General features: G+C 54.3%; 2 protein-coding genes and 1 pseudogene across 2 annotated transcripts in view; 2 read left to right on the forward strand and 1 right to left on the reverse strand.

Moving 5' to 3' along the window:
• The window catches only part of LOC102126168 (chondroitin sulfate proteoglycan 4-like), a 47,365-nt gene extending 34,634 nt beyond the window's left edge, over positions 1-12,731 (forward strand). The window contains 14 exon segments of the mRNA XM_065547589.1: positions 57-347; positions 349-410; positions 412-1,719; positions 1,721-2,074; positions 2,076-2,721; positions 4,310-4,704; positions 4,706-4,772; positions 5,078-5,254; positions 6,881-6,946; positions 6,949-7,081; positions 7,181-7,315; positions 7,461-7,627; positions 10,901-10,948; positions 12,699-12,731. Of these exon segments, the coding sequence (XP_065403661.1) occupies positions 57-347; positions 349-410; positions 412-1,719; positions 1,721-2,074; positions 2,076-2,721; positions 4,310-4,704; positions 4,706-4,772; positions 5,078-5,254; positions 6,881-6,946; positions 6,949-7,081; positions 7,181-7,315; positions 7,461-7,627; positions 10,901-10,948; positions 12,699-12,731 (3,882 nt within the window).
• Positions 12,732-13,276: 545 nt separating this feature from the next.
• On the reverse strand, positions 13,277-27,729 carry LOC102126566 (golgin subfamily A member 6C). Its single transcript, XM_045397396.2, has 18 exons — positions 27,571-27,729; positions 25,777-25,896; positions 23,779-23,859; positions 22,882-22,920; positions 22,566-22,616; positions 22,384-22,465; positions 22,181-22,287; positions 21,055-21,141; positions 20,840-20,947; positions 20,560-20,647; positions 19,582-20,174; positions 19,237-19,305; positions 17,820-17,895; positions 17,298-17,389; positions 16,633-16,735; positions 16,449-16,549; positions 16,205-16,358; positions 13,277-16,118 (listed from the first exon to the last, which is right to left on the reverse strand). Exons 1-18 carry the CDS (start codon positions 27,652-27,654, stop codon positions 15,919-15,921), a joined length of 2,235 nt encoding a protein of 744 aa, XP_045253331.2. The 5' UTR covers positions 27,655-27,729; the 3' UTR covers positions 13,277-15,918.
• LOC135971568 (uncharacterized) lies at positions 21,169-22,057 on the forward strand (annotated as a pseudogene).
• Positions 27,730-27,848: the final 119 nt, after the last annotated feature.

Genomic DNA, 27,848 nt, shown 5'->3' on the forward strand with positions numbered 1-27,848 from the left:
GGAAATGATGGATTCAAAAGTCTGTTCCCCATCTCCCACTCCCCATCCCTCTTAAGGTCAGATTTGTCCTGAGCCAGGAGGAGCTGAAGCTGCAGACCCCAGCAGAGAAGCTGCTGAGTGACTCCTTTGCCCATACTATGGTGCTGATTGTCCTAGAGGGCTGGGCCACATTGTCAGTTGATGGATTTCTGAACGCCTCCTGTACAGTCCCAGGAAACCCCATAGAGGTCCCCTATGGGCTCTTTGTTGGGGGTACTGGGAACCTTGGCCTGCCCTACCTGAGGGGAAGCAGCCGACCCCTGAGGGGTTGCCTCCATGCAGCCACCCTCAATGACTGCAGCCTCCTCAGAGCTGCTCAAATCCCAGGTGCTGTTCAGCGTGACCCGAGGGGCACGTGACGGTGAGCTCAAGCCCGGGTGCCCAGGCACAAAAAATGTTCACCCTTCTGGACGTGGTGAACCGCAAGGCCCGCTTCATCCACGATGGCTCTGAGGACACCTCCGACCAGCTGGTGCTGGAGGTGTCAGTGACGGCTCGGGTGCCTCTGCCTTCATGCCTGCGGAGGGGCCAAACTGACCTCCTGCCCATCCAGGTCAACCCTGTCAATGACCCTCCCCGCATCATCTTCCCACATGGCAGCTTCATGGTGATCCTGGAACACACACAGAAGCCGCTGGGGCCCGAGGTTTTCCAGGCCTATGACCCAGACTCTGCCTGTGAGGGCCTCACCTTCCAGTTCCTTGGCACCCCCTCTGGCCTCCCTGTGCAGCGCCGAGACCAGCCTGGGGAGCCGGCAACCGAGTTCTCCTGCCAGGAGTTGGAGGCCGGCAGCCTAGTCTGTGTCCACCGCGGTGGCCCTGCACAGGACTTGACATTCCGGGTCAGCGATGGACTGCAGGTCAGCCCCCCGGCCACGCTGAAGGTGGTGGCTGTCCGGCTGGCCATACAGATCCACCGCAGCAAGGCCCAAGGCCCTGCCATTCCCATCTTGCCCGCCAACCTGTCGGTGGAGACCAATGCCGTGGGGCAGGATGTGAGCGTGCTGTTTCGCGTCACCAGAGCCCTGCAGTTTGGGGAGCTGCAGAAGCAGGGGGCAGGTGGGGTGGAGGGTGCTGAGTGGTGGGCTACACAGGCGTTCCACCAGCGGGATGTGGAGCAGGGCCGCATGAGGTACCTGAGCACCGACCCACAGCACCACACAGAGGACACCGTGGAGAACCTGGCCCTGGAGGTGCAGGTGGGCCAGGAGATCCTGAGCAATCTGTCCTTCCCAGTGACCATCCAGAGAGCCACCGTGTGGATGCTGCAGCTGGAGCCACTGCACACTCAGAACACCCAGCAGGAGACCCTCACCACAGCCCACCTGGAGGCCACCCTGGAGGAGGCAGGCCCAAGCCCCCCAGCCTTCCACTGTGAGGTGGTTCAGGCTCCCAGGAAAGGCAACCTTCAACTTCAGGGCACGAGGCTGTCAGACGGTCAGGGCTTCACCCAGGATGACATACAGGCTGGCCGGGTGACCTATGGGGCCACGGCACGTGCCTCGGAGGCAGTCGAGGACACCTTCCGTTTCCGTGTCAGAGCTCCGCCATATTTCTCCCCGCTCTATACCTTCCCCATCCACATTGGTGGTGACCCAGATGCGCCCGTCCTCACCAATGTCCTCCTCGTGGTGCCTGAGGGTGGTGAGGGTGTCCTCTCTGCTGACCACCTCTTTGTCAAGTCTCAATAGTGCCAGCTACCTCTATGAGGTCATGGAGTGGCCCCGCCATGGGAGGTTGGCTTGGCGTGGGACACGGGACAAGACCACTATGGTGATATCCTTCACCAATGAAGACCTGTTGCGTGGCCGGCTGGTCTACCAGCATGATGACTCCGAGACCACAGAAGATGATATCCCATTTGTTGCTACCCGCCAGGATGAGAGCAGTGGTGACATGGCCTGGGAGGAGGTACGGGGAGTCTTCCGGGTGGCCATCCAACCCGTGAATGACCACGCCCCTGTGCAGACCATCAGCCGCGTCTTCCATGTGGCCCGGGGTGGGCGGCGGCTGCTGACTACAGACGACGTGGCCTTCAGGCTCGGGCTTTGCTGACGCCCAGGTGGTGCTGACACTCAAGGACCTCCTCTTTGGCAGTATCGTGGCCGTGGATGAGCCCACGCGGCCCATCTACCACTTCACCCAGGAGGCCTCAGAAAGAGGCGAGTCCTGTTCATGCGCTTGGGCTGATCATGGCTGGATCTAGCTGCAGGTGTCCGATGGGCAACACCAGACCACTGCGCTGCTGGAGGTGCAGGCCTCGGAGCCCTACCTCCTTGTGGCCAACGGCTCTGGCCTTGTGGTCCCTCAAGGAGGTCAGGGCACCATTGACACAGCTGAGCCCCACCTGGACACCAACCTTGACATCTGCAGTGGGGATGAGGTGCACTACCATGTCACAGCCGGCCCTCACTGGGGGCAGTTGCTCTGGGCCACTCAGCCAGCCACAGCCTTCTCCCAGGAGGACCTGCTAGACGGGGCCATTCTCTACGGCCTCAATGGCAGCCTCAGAACCCGTGACACCCTGATCTTCTCAATGGAAGTGGGGCCAGTGCACACGGATCCCACGCTACAAGTGACCATTGCCCTAGAGGGCCCACTGGCCCCACTGAAGCTGGTCCGGCACAAGAAGATCTATGTCTTCCAGGGAGAGGCAGCTGAGATCAGAAGGGACCAGCTGGAGGTGGTGAGTGGTGGTGTGGGCCAGGTAGAGGGCCTCCGGCCCAGCTTCCATGCCAGGTACACATGTGACTTGGGCTGTGGCTGTGGTGGTCCCAGTTGCATGTGTGCACAGGTCTCAGATGTGCTCCCGTATATGTTGTGCTCCCAAGAGTTTCTGGGGAGCTTGCTGTACACCCATCCTCCTGGGAGTTGTGTGTGCCTCCAGAGTTCGTGTCCACTCGTGTCCAAGGTGTGGCTGAGCATGCAGATTCCCGGGCCCCACCAAGCCCTACTGAATCTCTGAAGTGGAGCCCAAGAATCTGCATTGCAGTCAGTTTCCTGGGAGGGCATCACGGGTCCTGAACTTTGGGGATTGCTGGCCATGGAGACAGGTGGCTGCTCTTCAGATCCACATGTTCCCCGCTATTTTCTCAGAGCCCAGACCAGGACTAGGAGGGTCTGTCAAGGGCTTCTACCCACCCAGGAACCCCACAGAGCAGCCACGGGCCCTCCAGCAGGCTCACTCCAGCAGGACTTGCCCTGTGACCTCAGGCCAGTCCTTGCCCGCTCAGCCTTACTCTCCCACACTACTAATTTCGGAGACCCTTCTGGTCTGCATGTCTGGAGCTTGAGGCTGACAGTGAGCCAGCAGATCTGGCATCAGGAAGGCCTTGCGGAAGGAGGCAGTGTTTGGGCCGGGCTCTGAAGAGCACAGGCCATTGGTAGCAGAGAATGGGGAGTGGTATTCCAGGCAGGAGGAACATTCTGGGGAAAGGCATAGAACAGGAATGTGAGTTTGGGGGTGGTTTAGCCTCTTGTGACTGGCCCATCAGGTGAGGAAGCGCATGTGGCCTTTGGGGCATGAGCTCCATAGGGCCTGGGCTGAAGGTGGCTGTGCCTCCAGGAGGGGTGGGGCAGGGCGCCCTCTGATGGTCCTGGATGGTAATAACAGGGGCTGGGGAGGCACTGCCTGCAAACCAGCCACAGACCTGAGCAGATCTTCAGCAGGGGGGCGTGTGTGTGTGTGTGTGTGTGTGTGTGTGTGTACACGCGCATATGTACATGTGTGACTGCGTCAGCGTATGATGAACTTGTGTGTCTGTGTCACTGAGTCTGGGGATATGTGATTATGCACCTCCCCGGGGGAGTGCATCTCAAGCTGTGTGACTGACCCCCTGTAACCGTGTGTAGGGTGGGTATTAACATGTGACCAGCAGCCAGGGGCAACCCAATGAAACCCCATCTCTACACAAAAAATTTAAAATTAGCTGGGCATGGAAGCATGTGCCTATGGTCACAGCTACTTGGGAGACTGAGGTGGGAGGATCCCTTGAGTCTAGGAGGTTGAGGCTGCAGGGAGCCATGATTGCGCCACTGCACTCCAGCCTGGGTGAGAGTGAGACTGTCAAAAAACAAAAAATGTGACCAGCTGCATGTCTAGCTGCTGTGTGTGTGAACCCACATGTGTGTTTGTGTGTGTAAATGAGCAGTGGTATCTGGAAGAATAAGTGGGGCAAGATCAAGTCTGTTCTGGCTGCTTAGAGCCACAATGGCCCCTCAGAGACTGCCTCTGTGGCCCCCTGTGAGTCCTCATGACCTCTGTTAACCAGGCAGCCCAGGAGGCAGTGCCGCTGGCAGACATTGTATTCTCAGTGAAGAAGCCACCGAGTGCCGGCTACCTGGTGATGGTGTCTCGTGGCGTCTTGGCAGATGAGCCACCCAGCCTGGACCCCGTGCAGAGCTTCTCCCAGGAGGCAGTGGATGTGGGCAGGGTCCTGTACCTGCACTCCTGCCCTGAGGCCTGGAGCGATGCCTTCTCACTGGATGTGCCCTTGGGCCTGGGTGCTCCCCTCAAGGGTGTCCGCGTGGAGCTAGAGGTGCTGCCTGCTGCCATCCCACTGGAGATGCAAAACTTCAGTGACCCCGAGGGTGGCAGCCTCACCCTGGCCCCTCCACTGCTCTGTGTCACCGGGCCCTACTTCCCCACTCTCCTCGCCCTCGGCCTGGCATGGGGCCCTGCAGAAGGAGGACGGACCTCAAGCCAGGACCCTCAGCGCCTTCTCCTGGAGAGAGGTACAGCTGTGAGAGAGACCCAGGGGCTGCAGCCCAGCTCTGGGGGCAGAATGGAGGGAGCCCTGGGGACTCGCAGTGTGGGGGTTATACACAGAGAGGAGATGGGGAGTCACATATCAGAAGCACCTGTGCTTTAAATACTGTATCTCTTTTCTTCCTCACAGCTCCTCTGGGAGCCAGAACTTATGGTCCCCATTTTCCACCAATGGAAGCTGAAGCCCTAAAAGAGTCAGTCTCCTCCTGCACCCAAAGGCAGGACATGAAGGGTGCTGCTGGGGCCTGACTAGCCCTGGGCCTGTCCGTAGGTGGAAGAGCAGCTGATCCGCTACGTGCACTACGGGAGCGAGACACTGACAGACAGTTTTGTCCTGATGGCTAACGCCTCCGAGATGGGCTGCCAGAGCCATCCTGTGGTCTTCACTGTCACCATCCTGTCTGTCAATGACCAACCCCCCGTCCTCACTACAAACACAGGCCTGCAGGTGACAGTATTCCCGGCACCATCCCCCATGTCTGCTTCGAGAAAGAGGCCAGCGTCCCCTACTTCCCAGCACAGAGCTCCCCCTGTCTGAGCCTCAGTTTCCTCCTCTGCAAAATGGGGACGCTGCCGCATGCCTCACGGGGTTGTTGGAAGGAGAGTTGTGAGATTGTGCTGAAACGGAACACAGGTGGGAGGTTTTGTCATGGACACTTGCAGGTAAGTTAGGCAGACTTCTGAGCAGCCACAGGTGGCTCTGCTGTTCCTTCTCCTGTGGCTCAGGACCAGAACTCCCGACAGAATCACTTACAAGCCCGTAAGGGCAGGTGTCAGGGCAGGAGCCAATAAGCTTCCCACCTTCATCCCAGCAAGTGAAGGCCACGGCTTGGCTCCCCAAACTCCTGCCCCTTGTGCCACAGCAGAGCAGGGCCCCCATTTGGCAGGAACCCAGGGCCCAGACATGGGGTGGAACTTCTCCATGCTTGTGAAAGTAGTTCTGGTAGAACAGAAAGGGCATGGCTTCACTAAGCTCACATGGCAGGGCTTTGAATGCCGGCTTCTGGGGTGCATCCTCTGCGGTCAGCGAGAGTCACTGAAGGTTCCACAGGAGAGTTGACTTGGGCTGTCTTTGACATGGGGCGCTGAGGAGGGCTTTGGTGGTCTAGGATGTGCCCATAGGGGGTGGCCTCATGGTGCGGAGGTCACAGGAGAGTGGAACACAGTGCTCTGGAACCACAGGCCAGGACGGCTGTGTGGCAGCGCGGCCACCAGGTGGTGCCATCGTTTTTGCTCCGGGAGCCCTGCAATGGGGCCCTGCTCCCCACATTATGGCCCTTCCTGCCAAGGCTCAGCCTGAGGGCTTCCTGGGGCCGGGGCAGGGAGCCCAGGAATGCCAGAAGGCTCTGTTTCCCGGGCATGTGACTCCCACTGCAACTCTGCCTGCAAGTAATTGACCCACCAAGACTGGTACCAGGACCTCAGGAACAGGCGCCTGCTCTGCTTGCAAGTGGGAGACCTGAAAAAGGGTCCCCTTCACCCAACATGAGGAGGGCCCGTAACTGCTCTGGAAGCACCTGGGCCCATCGCAGCGCTGATTCTGTGCTGCAGAACATACCAACCATCAGCCCCCCACTCTCCGTGCCACCTACCCCTCCCTCAGCCAGAGAGAGGGCCCGTTTCTAAAATCACCACTCCCACCTGTGCCCCAGCCCTGGCCAGGCACACACGGAGGCTCTGAAAGGAGACCCCTGCCCCACCAGTGAGACAGATTAAGGAGCACTGTGGGTCAGCGTTGGGGATTTCTGGGGGTGAGAACTTGGTGAGGGTAAGAACAGGGGCCTTCTTGGGTAGGGGACACAAGCTGGCCTTGAGGGACACACAGGACTAGGGCAGATGGAGAGCAAGGAGGCTGGGCCTGGAGGGTGACCTTCCCTGGGGCCTTCCCTGGGGTGACAGGGAAGGTGAATGTGGGGAGGGCCCTTTGTGCAGGGGAGCCAGAGCAGTGCCAGCCTCGATGCCACCTGAGGGCCTGAGCCGCAGCAGAGTTGGAACCCTGGTGGCAGCCCAGAGCCGGGGAGGAAGGGGTGGGTGAGCAGGGCAAAACAGAAGCTTCACAGGCCTGTGTTCCCAGATGTGGGAGGGGGCCACTGCGCCCATCCCTGCGGAGGCCCTAAGGAGCATGGACAGTTACTCTGGGCCCCTGAGCATCTGGTTTACACCATTGAGCAGCCCAGCAAAGGGCGGGTAGTGCTGTGGGCAGCGCCGGGCACCAAGGTGCACAGCTTCACCCAGGCCCAGCTGGACGGCAGGCTCGTGCTGTTCTCACACAGTGGTGGGTGCTGAGGGCTGGGCCCTGGGTTCCTGCTGCTTGCAGGGGTGCCCTGAGATGAGGAGCCAGCTCAGGCCAGCCGGACCCAATGACTGTCCTCAGGAGCCCTGGATGGAGGCATCCACTTCAGCTTCTCTGACGACAAGCACACTTCCTCTGGACGCTTCTTCCGAGTGATGGCCCAGAAGCAAGTGCTCCTCTCGCTAGAGGGCAGCTGGACACTGACTGTCTGCCCAGGTGGGTGTGCTGATTGTGGGCATTCCGGGGTGTGCCAGGAGCTGGGGCAGAGCTGAGGGTGGTGCGCCAGGGTCACGCTGCCTCTCTGCAGACACAGGCCTGGGCCTGGATCTCAAAGGGTGATGGCCCCTTTTGCATCTGGAAGGGTCCGTCCAGCCACTCAGCAGCCAGAGCCTCAGAGCCAGCTCCAGCGCAGGCACTGACCCCCAGCTCCTGCTCTACAGTGTGGTCCTGGGCCCCCAGCTAAGCCAGCTGTTCCATGCCTAGCAGGACAGCACAGGGGAGGCCCTGGTGAACTTCATTCAGGCAGAGGTAAGGTCCCCACTCTGCAGCCACCACTCAGACACCCCCAGCCTCAAATGGCCACTGTGCCATGGACATCACGTGGACATGGGTGCAGGCTCCAGCATCACTAGCAGCAGACGCTCCCGGTCCTGCCATGGTCCAGGCCCAGGCTCCTCCAGGAGCCACCAGGCTGGCAGGGCAAGTTCATGTTCCCAGAAGGAGGGAGAAGGATGCAGAAAGTCAGGGATACAGGGCCCTACAGCAGGGCTGGGGTTTTGGAGTGTGTCTTCCAGAAGGAAGCTACAGCCGGACCCAAGGATACCGAGAGGGGGCACCATGTGGGGGCACTAGTGGCACCCCAGTAGCTTGGTCCAGAGGGGCAGTGCTTGGTCAAGAGGGATGGAGTTGGAGGTGAAGCAGCTGCTGGGCCTGTGGGCAGAGGCGTGAGCCTGGGGCTCGGGTCAGGTGCCAGCCAGAGGCAGAGTGGATCCTAGGGGCAGATGAGCTGATGAAAGGCAGCTGAGTCGGCCAAGAGGGTGAAGCCACGGTTCATCCGTCCTGGTGGCTTCAGAGACCACCAGGAAGAACTAGAGCTCTCAGCCATGGGTAGCAGCAGACTCTGTGATAACTGTGTCATGGGGGCCAGCCCAGTCATCGCTTAAACGAACACCTCTTCCCGAAGGCAGAACGGGAGTTGTTCCATAGCAGGGCAGAGTGGCGCAGACCCTTCCGTGGGCCTTCCTGGGCAGGTGGTGCAACTGATGCCCCTGCCAGGAGGCTGCATGGGCATCTGGATCCAGCACATGATCACAGTGAGTTCTGGGTAGGGAGCGGTCTTGTGGGGCGCAGAGCTGACTCTGTCACTCAGGAGCCATGGCACGCGGTACTGCCCCAAGTACCTCCAGAGGGGTCTGTCTGGCTGGTCCCCCTCCCAGCCCTCAAAAATGGCACAGCCCACCCCTAGCCCCCTTTCCAAGCTCCCTTGCTTGGGCAGGGACCTCCTGAGCCTGGCACTCTCCCTCCTGAGAGGCACAGATGGTATTCAGCAAATGCAAAGCAGAGGTTTCTTGGGCCTCTCACATCAACACCTCCCAGGCCAGGTTCTGTATTTCCCTGGAGCCCCACTCCTGCTATGGCCCCCTCCCCACAATGAGATATTCATCAGGCTGGTGTCTACAGCTGCTGCATACCCTCGGTTGCTGGGAGCTTTTGTCAAGAATGCACAGGAATGGGGAGGGCACGGGAGCCAGCCATCAGCAACCCTCGTGCACTCTATAGTCCCATGTTACTCAGAGCTTCCCCATGCCCCAGCAATATGAAGGACTAGACTGAATGGGCACCAGGGTACCAGGCTGGCAGTGCCACAAAGGCAAGTGGGGAAGAGGCTACATGGGCTATCCGGCCCACTCAGGGAGGAGGGCAGGACTGGGGATTGTCTTGACAGCAGCCCTGTCCCACAACACTGAACTGGGCAGGGAAGGGGTCAGATGTTCCCCTGACATGGGACTGGATTCCAGAGCATCGGACCTCGATGCCAGAACCGGCCCTCTCCTTCCAAGGCACTGGGACCATGGATGCCAGAGCCACGTGTGGCTGAGGGCTGGCAGAGCCTACCCCCAGGGAGCGCTGAGTCCCGGAGGTGGTCATTTTTGGGGAGGGGGCTATGGAGCTCATCCCACCTGCCCCCTTCTTTCCAGCACTTACATGGCGCTTCCCTCTATTTTCACTCTTGGCGGCCGCCCCACCCATTGCATTCCTCCTCCTTCTCGCTGTCCTCCATCCTCCATTCCCTCCAACTCCTCTCCCAGCCCCTGGGGAGCCTACCTCAGGTCAGAGAGCCTGAACCCTGAGATACGCTGGGTGTGTGGATTTCCTTCAGCTACCCTGATGTCCCCACTTCCAAGTCCTGACTCCTTTGAGCCATCCCAGGGGGTGTCCAGCCACTGGACCACAGGAGCAGAGACCAGGCTGTGATTGCGTGACCATCAAGGTTTGTGATGTGTGTGACACATCACATGAGTGTGAGAGTGTGAGAATGGCACCAAGCCTGGGCTAGGACAGAAGCAGTTGGGGAAGGAGCCTGGGGGCCATGAGCAATCTGATTTTTTATCCACCACCCCCCCCCCACCCTACCCAGTCTAAACCAATGTGATAGGGGTGGCTGCCGGGGAAGGGATGGGAGTGTCTGAAGCCCACTTCATTCCCAAAGATTTCTAAGGAAAAGCATTCTACATCCTCTGGCTTGAACTTGTTGACCCATGGCTCTCTTTCAAGGACATTCACTCTGATTCCCAGTGTGCCCTGTTTACTGGCCACGTTCTCTAAGGAAAACAATAGCATCTGTTTTTGTTTCCAAATGGCTGGAGAGTGGGGCTGTGGGTCCAGCGCCCATAAACCAAAATGAGGCAGGGATTGGGGCTTGCCCTAGGATGTGGTAATGACCAACGGAGATGGGTAGAGGCAAGCAGCATGGTATTGGGCAAGAGCACTGGACTGGGAGTCCAGAGATGCTGCTTCACCCTGGGACTTCAGGCAAGTCCCTTTCCCTTCCAGAGCCTCAGCATCCTTTCTATCAAATGATTTCTTTCTGCCTTTCTCCCAGGGTGTCTGTGGGGATCAAGGGAGACAGTGGTCATAGGGATACTGTGTTAACTGCAGATGCGGCTGTAGGAGCACTTTGCTAACTACCAACGTGAGTTCAGACTCTTCAGGGTATTTGGCACCCAGGTCTGTGGTGAGGTGTGACATATGGGATGTAAGGTTTGATGCCTGCTCCAACTCTAGTCTTACTAACGCAAGCAAAACATTTGGCAAGTCATGATCCTGCCTTGGGGAAAAGGGCAGTCTGGGAGAGAGCTTCTTCAAGGCAGCCTGGCTTCAATGCAGTCCGGGGCATGACTGAGATAGGCTTATGTGATGAGGAATTGGAGGGTGTCTGGGTAAAGAGCTGCAGTGTGGGCAGAGGTTTAGTGTGGGACTCACTGAGGACACCCACTGGCCAAAGCAGGGAACAGAGACAGAATGAGAAAGAGCTCTGTGGGGAGGGTGGGGCATAGGGTGGAGAACTTCAAAGTCCGAAGAGTATGACTTGTTGGGGCTCAATGCTGTAGGCAGTAGGGAGCCATGGAAGGCTCTTAGGTGGAGAAATGGCAGCTGAACATTAGCGAGCAAGCGCTGTCTCCATGAGCAGCATGGATGGTCCTCTGAGTATGCCAGCATGAGTGTGCAGGGAGCTGGTGCAAATGCCTGTGTGTGTGGGTGAGCTTCTGTGTTGTGACTCTGCCCATGTGTGTGCTTCAGTGTGCCGAGTGGCTGCACACCCCAGATCTGTGCTGCATGTGCCAGCCAGTGAGGGTGCTGGGCACTGGGAGGTGGCAGGGAAGGAGGCGTATGCGTGTTGTGGGCATGTGTGTTAGTGTGTGCGTGCCGGCAGTGGGGCCTCATAGCATGTGTGTGCACACCCCGGCATGTGCGTGTGTGTGTCCCCCAACCCCAGGCCTGCCCCACCCATGCATGTGAGCTGCCATGTTGATTTGATGCTGTCTTTCAGAATCACTATCAGTGGCTCCTGAGGAGCATCAGCCATGGTAGGTACATGCCTCGCCGCCTGCTGCATGAATGGTGTTCCCGCCCCACTGCACCAGCTCCACACGGGGGCACACCTGGGACCTCAGATCCAGGCTCCCTGCCCCTCCTTTCTGGAGCTGCAGATTTGCTCTTTCCTCTTTCTGTCCTCGTGCTGTGGCTCTCTCACCTCCCTTCCCTGTGAGCCATGGGACTCAGCACCACGCCCATGGCCTCCATGGCTGAGCCTGGGGGCTCTTGGAACAGGCTCCATGCCCAAGCTGGCAGACATGGGTGCTCTCTGGAGCCATCAGAGAGGGCATAGAGCCCATGGTTTATGGTGTAGGGGCTGGGAGCTTGGAGGGCATTGTGTGGGGCTGGACTCTGAGGAGGCCAGAGGTCTAGGAACGTCATCCTGGGCACACCATACCTGTCATGCAGTCTGAGTCATGCTGCCAGGGCAGGGCATCCAGCTCCCAGCCTGGGAGTGCCGAGAGCCGAATCCACTGCAGAGCAGCGGTGATAGTCAGGGTCCCACCTCCTCTATCTGTTGGCAATCCAGTGGTGATCTAGGATAAAACCTTAAAGTCCCATACACATGGTCATCCCACAACACACCTCACAGGCCAGGCGGGGACACACAGCCCCCTTCCCATCCTTCCAGGTACCATCATAGCTGCTAGCATGTGACCGAAGGCAGGGTCCCTGGCCCCCGCTGAAGCATTACCACAGGCCAGCAGGCTCACACAACTTGGCCTGTTGCTTCTAGGGGTCTCCTGTGCTATTCAGCCAAGGGGATCACAGTGCCTGCTGGCCCAGCTGACCTCCGCCTAGTGAACACACCTGCCTCTCCTGCCATGGACTCTCCCTCTTCTGCTTTTCCCAGCAGGAAGGGCCCAGCCTCACCTACGAAACCTGTAGCATTCCCACCCAGCAACCAGCTGAGGCTCCCCTCTTAAGACTTACAAGTCTATGGCCAGTGGCATCCAGCTACCTGCCCTCCCTGCCTTCCCCAGGCTCCCTTCAGAGGACCCTGGTCTTTCTGACCACTCAAAGGGGCCTCTGGCACATACTCCAGCCATCCATCCCTTATAGCTTCACCATTTTGGTTCAAGCAGTGTTCCTTATCAGGCCAGGTGGCAGTTGGGTGGGGGTCCCCAAGCAAGAGGTGGCCCTGGCCAGTGGGTTGGAAGACAGGGTGACCAGAGAAGAGAGAAGCCCAAGGGGGCTGAGCATTGGTCTGAACTGTGGGTGCACTGCCTGTGTGCCATGGGTGAGGCCAGCGTATGTGGGCTGGGGAGGGCTGCCACAGCCCCAGGCACTACCTGTGAAGCTCTGGCTCCTCCCTCCATCTTCCTCCCCTTTCCCTTCTGGCCCCTCTTTTCTAGGAACCTTTGCCACACCCGCACCTGTGCCCTCCCCTCCCCAGCCCTCTCACAGCTGCTGTGGCGCACTAGTGCTCTGCGCTTGCCTCACCAGCTCTCTGCTTGCTTTTCTCTCTCCTGTTGTCTCTCTGCTTCTCTCTGACTGCCAGCTGATTGGGTCAGGCAAGTCCATCCCATCCTGAGAGCCCCAGCCACACTTTGACTTCTAAACAGATCCTCCTCTTCTCGGAGGCCTCCCTTTCCAAGCCTGCGGGGCAGGTGTCCTGTGACTTGACAGTGGCTCCCCAGCCCCAAAGCCAGCCCCCTTCATCTGTGACTTAGTCTGTTGTAGTGCTGAGCTGACACATCCAGGTGTGACCGTTCCTGAAAACTTGTGCCCCCTCTGTGGCATGCCCCTGCCCTGTTCTATAAATAGCTATAAATACTCATATATACATATATATATATATATATATATATATATATATATATATATATATATATATATATATACCCCTGCCTTCCCGGCCACCGGTAGATCAGGCTTCTGAGCCTGTTGGCTGTCAGGGCTGTACTGTGCTATAGCAGTCCACATGAAATCCACCAGCTGTCACCAGGCAGCATACAGGTAACAGGCCTGGAAGGTCCCCAACAGCCCAGCTGGACATGCTCAGACACTCTGGGCTCCTCGTTCAGTGGCACAAACTCCAGGACCCAGTGAGGGAAACAGGAACCCACCAGGCTGAGTAGTATGACTAAATCCATTTATTCCAAAATGAAAAGCAAAATACACAGGAGTCGCATCACCAAGGCAACCAGAACCCCATCCTCACCTCCTTCCTCTGTCCTATACTATAGATAAATAAGTTTCCCAGCTGTAAATAACATTTAGAACCTCCTCCTCATATGCCAGCTCCAGCCTCCACTAGTTACAATACAGGGGGTGGCCCTACCACCTGGAATATACAAAATGTTACACAGATACTATATGTACACTGGGGAAGGGGGGTCACCCCAGCAGCCCGTGCCCTCGCCTGCTCTACACTTAGCCCCACTGTCCCGCCTCAGCTGCCTCTCTGAATAAGAGGACGGGAGCTCCCTGAGGGAAAAGTTGCTTTGGTGAGAGTAGGGAGGCCATCAGGCCTCCTCCAAACAAACCAACTCCACCAGCCTCTGGCTCTTCAATAACAAACATCACCATCCAGAAATTTAAGGACTCAGCCCTGGTCAAGGTGGCAAAGGGTCTGTTTGTCTCCCTCCATTAGATGGGGTCTTGTCTTGCTCCCCTAATGGTAAAGGGGTGACTGGGAAGGGGTGGTTGGTACATGGTGGGGGCGGAGACTCCAGCCTCACTTCTCCAGGCTTATGCTGATAGGGGCCTGCTTTTATTTTTATCCCATAACTTAAAAAAAATAAAATCCCATAACTTCCTCTTCATAACTTTTTAAAAAACTTTTCATAAAACATTTTCCTACTTTTTTTCCCTTCTTTTGCCACAACTTTTACACAGCATTTTTTATCCCATAACTTTTTCATCCCACAACTGTTTTAAATTCCCATAACTTCTTTTTAGTTTGTGTTCTTTTAATAAACACACTTGCATAGTTACAAATTTGTAAAAATAAAAAACGATGATCTCATGCCAAGTGTGCCCAGGATTTGCACAGTCTCAATATCTTTAATACTATAGTTTTCAAGACACACAACATTTTAAGGCAAAAACAGCACTTTGCAACAATTTCCTAATTTATTACATTACAGTAGCATCACAGTAGCAGTCAATAATGGCACTTTAGACAACAGTCTTGCAGTATTTCCATTATACAGTCAGGAATTCATAAATTGATAGAAGTCATTCTAAGAAAACTTGGCAAATAAAGGTTCAGACTGAAATTGGCATCTCTTTCTCTACTTTTCCTCCCCCCAGGTTCTTTGTTTTAAACTACAGTATTCATATTTTAAAATGTTTTAACTTATTTCAAAACATTAACGCAGCAGTTACATTTTTCAATAACTATATTATTTTAAAGTGACTGTAAGATAAAGTTTTAGAGAAACTATATTATGGATAGGGCTGAGTTACATTTTCACATTTTCTAAATATCAGCTTTGGTTTTAGAACTGATTTTTTTCATTTCTGGAAAACTTATCAGGTTTAATCAGATACTTTAAAAATAATGACCATATATTGCAATCTTTAAATAGGTATTTTGATTCTTTACTTCCTACAGAAATTCAAATTTATTCAGTTGAACTCACACTTTAAAATTCTATATTTCTGATGAACTCTAACCTTCTAATGTTGCCCCACCAAGCCCTACTGAATTTCTGAAGTGGAGCCCAAGAATCTGCATTGCAGTCAGTTTCCTGGGAGGGCATCATGGGTCCTGAACTTTGGGGATTGCTGGCCGTGGAGACAGGTGATTAAAACAGGTAACATGAACATGGTGATTAAAACAGGTAATGTGAACATGGTCATTAAAACAGGTAACATGAACTCTGACTTTAAAATGTATTGTAGATATAAATGCTCTAAGCTAGAAAAGGTTTTCCGCATCCACAGTCAATGATGGGAGCCTTTCATTCCTCAGAAAGAATCCCTTTTTAGGTCATTGAGAAAGAGTCCAACTGCTGCAGCTCATGCTGCGATATCTTCATGAGCCCAGAGCACATACAAATCCTAAGGGAACTACCATAGAACCGCGCTCATTCCTGGCACCAGAACAAATGAATCACACTCTATCCTGCACACACCTGCCAGAGCAGGCCACTTTCCTCTTCTGTGAGATTTAAAAAGCTCCCCAAAATGTTATCACTCCCATCCCCAATACACAGAAAATAGGGGAAAGACTGTTTCCAGTTCTCAGCCTTTAAACAACTCTAAATGTCAGTACTCACAGTGGCATATTACAAAGTAAGAAACAGTGCGCACTTGAGGGCAAACCACATATTGAGCTAATGAAGAGCTCACTGTGATTAGGATTCGATCAAACATAATAACAGAACATAAGCAGATTTTATCTGAATTCTTTAATGAATATACATGCTGCAATAACATTTAAAAAGCAGGGCAGCCTATTCCAAACCAGTAAGAATAGTTTTGTGCAAATAGTGGGTCTTTGTGTGTTTGAACTCCCACCATGTAAGGGCAAACTCGATATGTGAGCTGATGATCTACAATTATCAATTAAAAACAAAAATGCTAAAGGATGCCAGAGTGAACATCAGGGAAAGATCCCTCTCCCTTAACTTTTCAGAAAGAAATTTAAACTGTAAATTAGAAACATAAATAAACATGAGGGGTTCTAACATTCCAATGAAGTAGATGAATTGTGTAGGGGATTAACCCCATAACTTTTTGTTGTTGATTTTAAATTTCTTGACCAGCTCTCAGATGATGATGATGTTTATCTCTCTGTTCTCGGCTGCCCGGTAAAAGAATGGCACGCAGGGTTTGGTGGCCAAGCCTGGGTGCTCCTGGGTGTCCTGCGTTACAGGAAGCAGCTGCAAGATCTTCTGTGCAGTGGGGTTGTCACGGGGAGAACCCTCCCTGGCCTGTCCCACTGCAGGCTTCATGCTGTGGTGAAAATCTTCAGAGAGAGGGAGGCGGGGCTCTGAGTACACTGCGAGCCTCCCCTGCTCCGGCCTGCCCACCCCGCCTGAGGGCTCTACTCACCACCCTGCTCCTCCGCAGCCCCAAGTTCCTGGGGGGCCGGGGCCCCTGGAGCGGGCTCATTAACAGGGTTCTGGGCAGCAGGGAGGAATTTGTCATGCCCCTCGTGGTCGCCCACAACCGGCAACACCATATCTTGCAGCTCCAGCAGCTTCACCTGAAGGGAGGGGTGCTCAGTTACCACGCCTGAGCCGGCGCCAGCACCCACCCTCACCCCAACCCCGCAGAGATGTTGCATACCCTCTACCTTCATCTCCTCCTCGTTCTGGGCCAGCCTGCTGGCTTCCTCCTCCTGGTGCCGCGTGTTTGGCCCTGCCCCCTGGCTCTCATATACTGTGATGTGCTCTCCTGTGAGAGGACACGGCTCAGACACTGGGGCCCCTCTGAAGGCCCTGCAGCTCCCCGTGCCCGTGCCCTGGCCTCCTGCTTACTCATGCCGTCTTTCGCTCCGGAGAGCTGGATGAATCCAAGCTCTAGATTCTCCACCTGCTGCTTCCCGACCACCTTCTCCCTCGGGAGGTCCATAAAGCCACTCTGGAGCCAAAATAATACGGTCACATCACAGGAGTGACCTGTCCTGCCCCACCCCCACTTCTCTTGGCTCACACCAGGACTCACTCACCTTCACCTTCTCCATGGCCTCCTACAGGGCCCGGTGCCTCTCCCCACACACAAACTCACCCCCAGTCCCTGGGACCGGGGCCTCAGCCTCTGGCTCCTTCCAGGCCGAGGCCACCAGGTGAGCCAGGGGCAGGCAGCACAGCCTTCACACCTTGCGCTGCCCACATAGCCGTGCCTGCTCCTCCTGGAAACTGGCTCCAGCGGAGTTGAAAAATGCCACTTGAAGGCAAGAGGTGAGTATTCTTGTAGGGGCATACACAGAACAAATGGGGCAGGGAGGTGGAGCACAGCCCCTTCCCTTGGGGCCTCAGAGAGTGCACCTATTGGTCACAGGTGAAATGGTGTCTGACCACTGGCTCCCGGAAGGGGTGAATGTCCAGAGAAATCAGAAGGCGGGGAAAGCAAGAGCATAAGGGGGTCTGGGAGGGACCACAGAGGAAGGTGGCAAAGTGGGGACAGGGAAAGTCAGACTCACCGTGGCCTCCTGGCTCTCCAGGTCCTCTGGGACACTTGGCATAGACCGAGGCACCCCCTCCTCCTCAGTGTCCTGATGTCCTCCTCCATCTCCTGTGGGGAGGTGGCCAGAGGGGTCCTCAGAAAACTCAACAAGGGAAGTACTGTGGGCCCACCTCTGTCCCCACCCTCACTGTGTAACCCTGAGCCAGCCCCTCCCCAGAGGGGAATGAGCTGCTGTTCTTTAGTTTTCCTATAAGATCCAAGATCTTCTATATTGCCCAGGCACAGTCACACTAGCGGTTGGTGCGGGAGTTCTGACCTGCTCCCTTTCTGATCTGGGCCAGTTCACTCATCCTTAGGCAACCTGGCGGCCCCCTGCTCCCGGGAGGTCATCATATTGATGCCAAACTTAGTGCAGACACCCGGTTGGCATAACAACCAGCTGTTCTAAAGGTCTCTTCCAACCCCTCAATCCTATGCTGCTAACAGTCCCCTCTTCCTCCTGGGGCCCTCTCCTCTTTCTCTGAGTGGTCTCCTGTACCTTGTCCAGGGAGAGCCATGAGACTCAGCTGGGTCTCTAGCTGTTGGTTCCGCTGGCTGGCAGATTCTCCATGCTCCTAAGGGAATGGAAAACAGAGTGAGAGGGCACAGAGGTTGCCAGGTCGTCCCCCTCGGGGCCCTGTCTTCAGCGACTGGGGAAGGAGGCATGGGGTTCTCTCCTGGGTCTCCTGCAACTTTTGGCAGGCCATCTCAGCCACCGCTTTGCCCTGAGCTTCCTGCTGCTGCAGCTGATCCACAGCTGGGTCTGCAGCAGTAACTGCCTGTGCGGCGCCTGCTTCTCAGAGGTCAGCTGCTAATAGGTGACCACGTACTGCTGCAGGTGACCCCGGTACTAGTCTCACTGCTGCTGCTGCAGATTCTGAGACTCTTGGCTCTTCAGCTGTATCTGCAGGAAGACCCTGGGCATGAGGGCATGTGGTTGGCTTCCAGATTCTGGGCCCATTAATAGGGTAGTGAGGGCACGGTGGGGCTCTGTCACCTGCCCGGGACCCTGGCCCCTTGCTCCAGGCCTAAGAGACGTAACCCCCTTGCCTAGAACCCCATGCCTCCTTCCCCAGCCTCAAATCTCCTGTCCTTCTTCCCACCATTTAAACTGTAGGCCACAGACTGGTGGAAAAGCTGAGGGAGCCAATCACCATCTGCTAAGTGTGCTCCATGCCTAATGCTTTCCATGTGTTCTCTCATTTAATCCCAGGCACCTCCATAAGAAAAATGCTAACTTCCTTTTGAAGTTAAGGAAACAGAGACTTAGAGATGAAAAGTAGTTGAATGGTGACCAGTGGAACTGAGACCAGAATCCAGTTTGAATCTAAGGAGGCTTTTTTGTTTTCAGACAGAGTGTCACCATGTGGCCCATACTGGAGTGCAGTGGTGCAATCTCAGCTCACTGTAACCTCCACCTCCCAGGCTCAAGAGATTCTCGTGCCTCAGCCTCCTGAGTAGCTGGGATTACAGGCATGTACCGCCATGCTGAGCTAATTTTTTGTTGTTGTTATAATTTTAGAATAGATGAGATTTCGCCATGTTGGCCAAGCTGATCTCAAACTCCTGACTTCAAGTGATTCACCTGCCTCAGCCTCCCAAAGTGCTGGGATTACAGGCAGGAGCCACTGTGCCTGGCATAAGGACCCTCTTATACCACTGTCTCCACCCCTATGATTGGGGGAATCCATGCCTCCAGCTGGGAAGATGATGTCCAGACCTGGGAATATCCGGGGCTACCCATTCTTAAAGTCAGAGGGCAGGAAGAAAGAAACAGTCATGGAGAGGCCCTGGAGGGTGCTAGGGTCACCTGACCCCAGCTGGAGCTGCCTTTGGCCTGGCACCTCCCCTCCCCAGAGGCTGGTGCCTGCCTCCCAGCCCTTCTTGGATGGGGCAGAGGTTACCATCTCATTCACCTCGCTCAGCTTCTCCTGCAGCTCCTTTACTTGCTGTTCCAACTGCAGTGCGCTCTTGTTCTTGTTGTTCTGGACAGAGAGAAGCAATCAGTGGCCAGCCACTGCAGCTGGAGACCCCAGAACTTGGTGTCTGCCTCCCATGTCACCGGAAAGGGTGGAGGTAGGTTAGAAAAATCATCCCCTCTCCCCTACAACCATCAGAGAAGGGCCTGATGAGCTCTGGCTCACAGATGCCTTTAGAAGTACCATGTCATGTGAGGGCTACACTGCCTCATTTTACAGGTGGGGAAACAAAGGCCTGGAGGGCTAGGGATGAGGGCAGGCTGCCCAGGTGGGGCAACCCACCAGATCCTCCAAGTCACATTGTGGCTCAGCCAGCTGCTTGTCGAACTTGTGGTTCTGGGAGAGCAGGAGCCTCTCCTCCTGCTTTTGCAGCCTTTCCTCCTGTTTTCGTAGCCTCTCCTCCTTCTCCCACAGTCTCTCCTCCTGCTTTTGTAATCTCTCCTCCTGCTTTTGCAGCCTCTCCTCCTCCTTTTGCAGCCTCTCCTTCTGCTTTCGTAGCCTGTCCTCCTGCTTTCGCAGTCTCTCACCCTGCTCCCCCAGCCTCTTCTGCTTCTCTCGAAGCCTCTCCTTTTGCTCACATAGTCTCTCCTCCTCCCGCAACCTCCTCTCTTCCTGCTCTTGGAGCCTCTCCTCCTGGTCTTGGATCTTCTCCTCCTGCTTTTGGAGCCTCTCCTGCTGCTCTCGGAGCCTCTCCTCCTGCTTCTGGAGCCTCTCCTTCTGTTCCTTGCTCAGGAGACTCAAGGCCTGATTGTTTTTCAACTGGAATTGGAGCTTTCCCTCCAGACTTTCCACCTCCTTCCTCAGGTGTTTGGCCTCATCTTGTAGCTGTTCCACCTCAGATGTCTCTGCTGGGTCCGCCGGGGACAGGGGCTCAGCTGAGAAATGAAACAGACAATAAGGGCCTCTGGATTCCCCACCCACCACCCTCCCTCAAAGAAAAAGCCCTCCTTTTGATGCAGCTCCTCTCAGGCTTCCCAAACTTGGCCTCCCTGCTAATGATTCCTCGCACCCGATGGAAGCCAATTTCCAAGCCATGTCAGATAGAGAGCACTGTGGGTGGCTGACAACAGGCACTCCTCTCTCTTAGCTGACGGGGACCCTGAGGCTCATGGAGATGACAAGACTTGCCAGCTGCTGGCACAGACCTCTTTCCTTCTGCCTCAAAGCCCTTCCATCCACACACCTCCCTGGGACATTCTAAGCCACCCCACAGCCTTCTGATGCCAGTCCTGCTCTCAGGTCACACCAGCCCCATCTTACCCATCTGGTGTTTGAGTTTGGACAAGCTCCTCTCCAGCTCCTGTATCCGATGTATGTCACGCTTCTTATCCTCCTTCAATACATGAGCCTGCCCAAAGCACAGGGGGAAAGGGCCCTGGAGAGAGGGGCTGGTGGCTGGACAAGCTACCATCTCCCTCTCTGCCCCCACCTCCACAAAGCCCAGACCCATGACCACCTCTGGCTGTACTAGTCCCATTTTACAGATGCCCAGAAAGACCCAGTGACCCATCTAACGTGGGGCTGAAGGGTCACGTCTCACCTCCATTGACATTTTCCACATCCTCTCCTGCCACCGGGCCCTCTCTCCTTTTATATGTTGGGCATATTCGTCTCTCTCCAGCTGGACTTGTTTAAGTGACTCTGTCACCTGCAAGAATGGGCACAGAAGTGAGGAAGGGCTGTCACTGGTCCTCACCTGCTCCTGGTCAGCTGGGATCATCTTCCCTCCACATCCCTCCCTCTGCAAAGCCTCACCTGTGTCACGTGTGCGTTCAGCAGCGCCCGCTCCTTTCTGGTCTGATGTAACTGCCGCTGGAGGACGGCTTCACTGCGGCTCGAGGACTGGATGGTGAAGAGTGATAAGTTTTGATGTGGGGAGCCCGGGCAGTGCCCCTTAAGAGGGCTAGGGCTAGGCTCAATATACAACTCGGTCAGTAAAGATCAAGGCATTTCCCAGCCCGTGACCTGGTTTTTAAAAGAATTCAGTAAATTTGGAAGGGACAGGGAAAGAGATCGAACTTACAGCTGGCTAACAGAGGCCCAGAGAGATCAGATAACATTGCTGTTGTTATTACTGTTATTAATACCACTGTTTGAACCTTTATGGAGTGCTTCACCAGGTTCCATACTAGCAATCCCATGTCATCCTCACAACCACCATATGAGACAGTTACTAGGATAACCTCTATTGTGTAGATGAAAAACACGGAGTGTTCAAGGTTAAGTGCTTGCCCAAGATCACTGAGACAGAGCTGGGATTTGAACACCCAGGTCTATCCGATTCTCTAAGCCCATTTTCCTTGCTGGGCATGGGGGCACAGAAAGGAAGGGGAAATTAATCTTTTGTTCACTTTTTGAAAGGATGATACATTCGCATAGTTCAAAACTCAGAAGGTACACCATGGAAGGGTCTCCCAGCCACCCTGTTACCCTCTCCTGAGTTTTCTGCGAACCCTTGCAGACATGTTTCATGTATATTATCATAGTATGTACACACACACAGACACAGACACACACACATGCACACCTTTCCTCTCTCTACAGAAATGGTAACGTACTAAAGGTACTCTTCTGTACCTTCACAGTACAAGTACCCAATATCCCACCTAGGATTTGGCCAAGGCCACAGCCAGGTAAGGGCAGGGCAGGCACTTGGCCTTCAAGCTGTGTGTGCAGTGCTCACTCCCCACAGTGCCCCTCAACTCACCCACAGCAGCTGACTCAGCCCCAGACTGTCTCTAACAACCACACACAATAGGAGCTAGAAATGAGCATGCTGCCTTCTGGGCAGGACACTGCATCCTGCAGAAGGGACCTTTACACTCTCTCCTCCATCTGGGAAGCCAGGCTGCCAGGGGACGGGGCAGTTGGTTGGACTCACCCTGTCCTCTTCCTGCTGCTGTGTAGACACAGCAGAGAGAGCCCGCTCCAATTCTTGAATACGCTGTAAAGAGTATTGCAGGCGGCCGGCCAGATCCTTGGACTCTTCTGTAATGACAGAGGTTGAGATGGGGCCCAAAGGACTCCCCTTAAAGACCTGTCTAAGTGCCAGGTTGAAGGATGACGGGGTGCCCAGATTCCCACCTTCGAAGTGTCTGGCGGCACGTTTAGTATGGTAAAGGGTGGTCTTCAAGTCTGCCTTTTCCAGCGTGAGGATGTTGATTGTCTGGAATTGAACGTTTGGGAGAAAAGCCAAGCAAGTGCTGAAAGAGAAGGAAAGAAACATTCTCCGGAGGACAGGAGAAAACTCCCCACCCTCCACTCACCTCTAACTGCTCCGTCTGTGCTTTGTGTATGTCATTGTTTGCTTTCTTTTCCTGTAGGAAGAGGAAGACAGAGCTCTTACCCGGGAGAGGCAGAGATGGCACAGCAAGAGACATGCCCCCAGAATGCCACAAGTGCCCCAGCACAGGCACACCCATGGGACCAGATTATCAGGGACCCTGTGGGGATGTGGTGGAATCTGAGGGATGAGCCTTCTTCCCCAGGCTGGCAGTGGGTGAGACTAGACTGGTGCCTCTACATCTGAGTGCCCCTCAAACCCAGCAGTCATGTTGTGAGCAAACAAAGAAATCACGTTACTTCTTCCAGCTGATGTTCCACTTGTTTCTTCTGTTGTTTCTGTGGGGACAGTCAAATTCAGGTGACTGAGGGGGGCCCCCTCAACTCTATTCCCCAGACCAGGAAGTGGTAGGCAGATGCCAGGAATGAATTTTAAAGACAACGTTATCAGACCCAATGGCAACATGAACTGGTCAACTCTCCTCAAGCTTGCAAGGACAGAGGATTTGGGTCTTTGTTGGGTTTTGCCCACAGCCACAGAACTCAAAGTCTGAATCTGGATTCTCTCCAAAGGACAGTAACATAAACCTCTAGAGACGGAGTCGGAGAAAGGCCCACCGTTCTGCCAGCTTGTGATTGAGAAAGGTGCGTTCATTCAACAAACATTTACTGAGCACGCACAAGCCAGGTACAATTCTTCACAGCAGATATAGAATGCAAAAGGACAGACAGGAGCCCTTGGTCCTCAGGTTTCCATTCTAGGAGCCTTTAAATCTCAGACTCTCAGAGCTAACCGAGACCGTTGATGCTCTACCTCCTTCGGAAACACCAACTCAAGGAGGAGAGGTAGCTTGTCCAGACTCAAAGAGCAAATTAGGTACTGAGTCATGGCAAAAATACAGGGTCCCTGACAAACCGTCAGGCTAGCGCTTCCCTAAGAGGTGAGAACCCCAGGGCGTGTGTGGCAAGGACCAGAGCAGGGGTGTCTGGAGAAGAGAGAGTCAGCAAAGGGGGCAGTGACAGAAGAGCCATGCTGCATGCTCCTTACTCTGGGGTCCCTCCAGGTGAGGCCTGGGTGCTCCAGCTCCCCATTTGCCCTTGGCACCAGGGGACCCAGCCCCTTTCTTCAGAGCCCCAAGGGGAAAGTAAAGCCCAGGATTGGCAGCGTGGAATCACAGGACCCCACTGGACTCTTACCAGTGATTCTATGTTTTCATAGAGTTGATTGATTGTTGCGGAGCTTGAGTCCGGGGCTACTTCCAGTTCTTGGTTCCGGCTCTGAGGCGCATGCAGAGAGGAGGAGTTGGAGGAGGATTGTGGGAAGAGGTAGAGAGAACAATCATTAGGGCTGGGGTGTGTGTGGACTGTCTCAGCTGGCAGAGGGACACCCAGTCCCCACTGTGAGAGGAGGTTGGAGGGCTGGCCTGCAGGGTCACTGCACCTTGGCTCAGGGCCTCTTACCTCTAGGTACTTCAGGGTAGCAGATGACGCAGGAGTAATAAAAAAGAGAAATTTTTTAAAAAAAGAAACACAGGGAAACAGTTACGGTATAGAGAAAGTATAAAAACAGCAAAGGGGCCAGGCACAGTGGCTCACGTATGTAGTCCCAGCACTTTGGGAGGCTGAGGCGGGTGGATCATTGGAAGTCAGGAGTTCAAGACCAGCATGGCTGACATGGTTAAATCACGTCTCTAATAAAAATACAAAGATTAGCCGGCCATGGTGACAGGTGCCTGTAATCCTGGTTACTAAGGAGGCTAAGGCAAGAGAATCACTTGAACCTGGGAGGCAGATGTTGTAGTGAGCTGAGATTGCACCACTGCACTCCAGTCTGGGTGACACAGTGAGACTCTGTCTCAAAAAAAAAAAAAAAAAAATCCCCAAATCGCACATGCCTGCTCTGTACGTTATTCCCAAGTTACTTTTAAACTGTAAGGTCTCACCATTTCCAAGATGATAAAAGATGCGGGGAAGGAAAAAACCCAATCAATCAAGCAGGTGAAGAAGCAGACATAAACAGGATGAAGGTTAATGGCAGCAACATAAAACAAGGCAGAGGCAAAGTATCTCCCAAACCAGAGAAGCCTCAGGGGCATAAGGAGCTTGCACAGCTGGAGAGAGCAAGCCAGAGAGGGGTCGCAGCACCGTCTCACCTGCCACTTGTGCAATGGGGGAGCGCTACCCACTGGAATGGTTAAGGTTGGACACCAGCACCTTCAGAATGTCCCCTATAGGAAGGGACAAGGGAAAAACAAGGGCACGGGGAGAAAGACAGAAGTGGCTTAGAGAGAAACAAAAAAGTCAGGGTAGGAGGAAGATGTGGCTTGAGTAAAACGAAATGCTGAGGAAGAGCAGAGGAGATTGAAACCATGGCCTGTGCCATTCTTCCAAATGGCCACCTGCTGCCTTGCCAGGGGCAGGAAAAAATAGATGGAAATGTTCCCTGAGTGATGCAGTCACAGGGTGGAGTCACCTGACCAACGCAGCTCTTAATATGCTCACTGGACCCCTCTCCTCAGGCCCAGGATGTGGACGATGAATCTGGTAGAGCTCCAGACCTCCACTTCTATTAAAAAACCAGACTCCTGAGTAAGGGTTCACTTGAACTAAAGGGGCTCCAGCTGAAAAACAAGTTTGAAAGACACCGATCTTGTCCAGTGTCATCTTACAATGGAGAAAACTGAGGCCCAGGGTAAGAAGTGATTTTTCTGTGGTCACCCAGCAAGCTGGTGGCAAGTTAGATCTTCTCTTACTCCTAGTGCCTGGGGCTCTCCTCACCACACCCTGAGCCCCCTTCTGTGACTCCTAAAGGCACAGCTTGATAGCAAGTGGCTGTACTCATTGGCCCAGCTCCCCCTTGAGACTTGGGATCTGGAATATCAAACAGCAATGACCATTTCCTGGGTATCCTGGGTGTTCACAGCAGGATATGTACTAGGGATTAACATAAAAACAACAACAATATGGAATATCATTTAAACTTCAGAAATGAAAATCAAACACTACCCCTATTTTACAGATGTGAAAAGAGAGGCCCAAAGAGCTCAAGTAACTTGCCATAAATCAGATCCCTAGCCAATGGAGAGGCAGGATTCAAACCCAGAATTCTTAACCAGTACCCAGCAATCTTAACAATTACCCTCTACTGCCCCCTTGGGTCCCCTGTCCCCTGGATCCTGGCCAGCCAAGACTCACATCCCCAGGTGAGTGGCAACCACCAGAAGTGGTTGTCTCAGGGCTACTGCCAGTTTTCTTCTTTTTTGTCTTCGCTCCTGCCGGAACAGCAGGGCTGTTCCTCTGCTGATATTCTTTTAGCTGTGGGAAAGAAGAGCAGTAATACTCATGAGAACTACCAGCCCCTACAGCCACAACACCCTTTACAGCTTTTCAAAATACTCTTATACACCATCTGATTTAATGCCACCAACAACTGTACAAGGTGTTTTCACAATCACTTACTGATTGAGAGGGATGGATATTATGGCTAAAAAAAAGGGAGAGTGGGCAATAATGGGACTTAAACTCAGTCTTCTGAGTCCAAGCTCTGGGGTTTTGCCATGAATCAGCAGCTGCCAGAGACCAAAACCAGAGCCAGAGGTAGAGAACTAAACATTAAGTAGGCAGGAACTGCACACTGTGTGGTTTGGAGTCACACATCCTCACACGTCTGTAAGTGTGAAGAAGTGCACCAGGACCTCCCAAACTTTTATATCCATGTGTCCTCATGGCAGAAGGCAGCTTTTTTGTTAAATCTGGGAATTTATCAGAAAGAGGACAACCCAAGTCTCATTTCAGAGAGAAGTCTGGTATACTCTTAGAAAAGTATGTGACTGTCATCCCTAAGTACATTAACGTTTTTTCTCTCTCAAGAGAATCAAGGGAAACTGATGCTTCAGAAAGATCTCCCACATTTATCCTGTGGCACTCAAAGTACCCCAAGTTGAGATGATATGAGGAAGATTCAAGCTGTCAAGTTCAGTTTCCCAAGATCTATTCCACAGAAGATAAGCAAATCTCATTTCAGAGACCACTGACTGAAGGGCAGTCTGGTCCCAGAACTGTGGAGAATTAGAATATGAGATGGAGAACACAGAAAAATATGTTAAAGTCTCTCTGGAGAGTAGAAGGCTGGGAGAAAACCAAATCAAACCAAACCCATTCTCCCATTGCCACCCAGAGATACTGTCAATGTTTGATCTCACAGAGGAAGTGTAGGCTTTTCACAGAGTCAATGTCTGTGCAAAGCGAGTAAGGCAACCTGAAACGTGTTGCTCCTAAGTCCCATAGTCCCCATTCCCATCCCAGCTGGAAATTTGTGCTGTGGCCAGAGGAACCAGAAATGGGGCGAGAATGCTTAGGGGACTGGGTTGTAAGATCATAGGCCAGTCTTGCAGCAGTAATGACAGTTCCTAGGGGTACTGTGACATCACTACATTCCACTCCCCCTGGGGGTGGGGGGAACCACATCAGTGCAATGGCTGATGTTGCTGATCCAGGATGGGGGAGTGGGATGTAGGGCTGGTGCCCAGGTCCTTTTAGATGCCAGTCCAAAGAGCCCAGGGTGGTCAGGCTTGGGTCAGCAGGAGGGGAGAGTACAGTCTGCAGCAGGAAACCCCAGGAGTCACCAGCCCAAAGTCACCTAGGGATGACTGCAATGGTGGGCGGCTGGGGCCGGGGGACCCAGGTCCTCGGACAGCTGAGCCCAAAGAACCCAGGGTGGTTGGGCTTGGGGCAGCAGGACGTGAGGGGCGAGTATGGAGCAGGGAGCCCCTGGAGTCACCTGCCAAAAGTCACCATGTGGCGACTGGCAAGGGCAGAGGCTGGGCTGCTTGCTGAGGGGGCAGGGCTGACTGATGAGACTTTGGTGCGAGGAGCCCAGAGGTGCCAGGGTTAGGGGGTGCCTCAGGAGTGGTGTGTACTGTAGCAGTGGTCTTCTCATCGGAGAGGATCTCTGGCTAGGTTGGGGGACCATGACCTGTTGTGTCTTACCTTTTTCTTGGCTGCTGCCAATTGACTCTGCTGAGTCTCTTCTAACATCATGGGGTGGGGAGGGAGGCAGGGTTGGGGCCACATCAGCGAACACCTCCAGTCACCTACCAGGCGGCTGTGTGACTGAGCCAGAGGAGGCGTAACCAGGGCCCCACTAGAATGCAGAATGGGGGCTTGGCCTTAATGCTCCAAGCCCATTGGTCAATGAGAAAGATGAAAGAGAAAGGAGGTGTGGCCAGGGAGCAGTGTGTCCAGAGAGACCTGTGGCATCACAAGGA

Source organism: Macaca fascicularis, chromosome 7 (assembly GCF_037993035.2).
Source record: "Macaca fascicularis isolate 582-1 chromosome 7, T2T-MFA8v1.1".
Classification (NCBI taxonomy): Eukaryota; Metazoa; Chordata; class Mammalia; order Primates; family Cercopithecidae; genus Macaca; species Macaca fascicularis.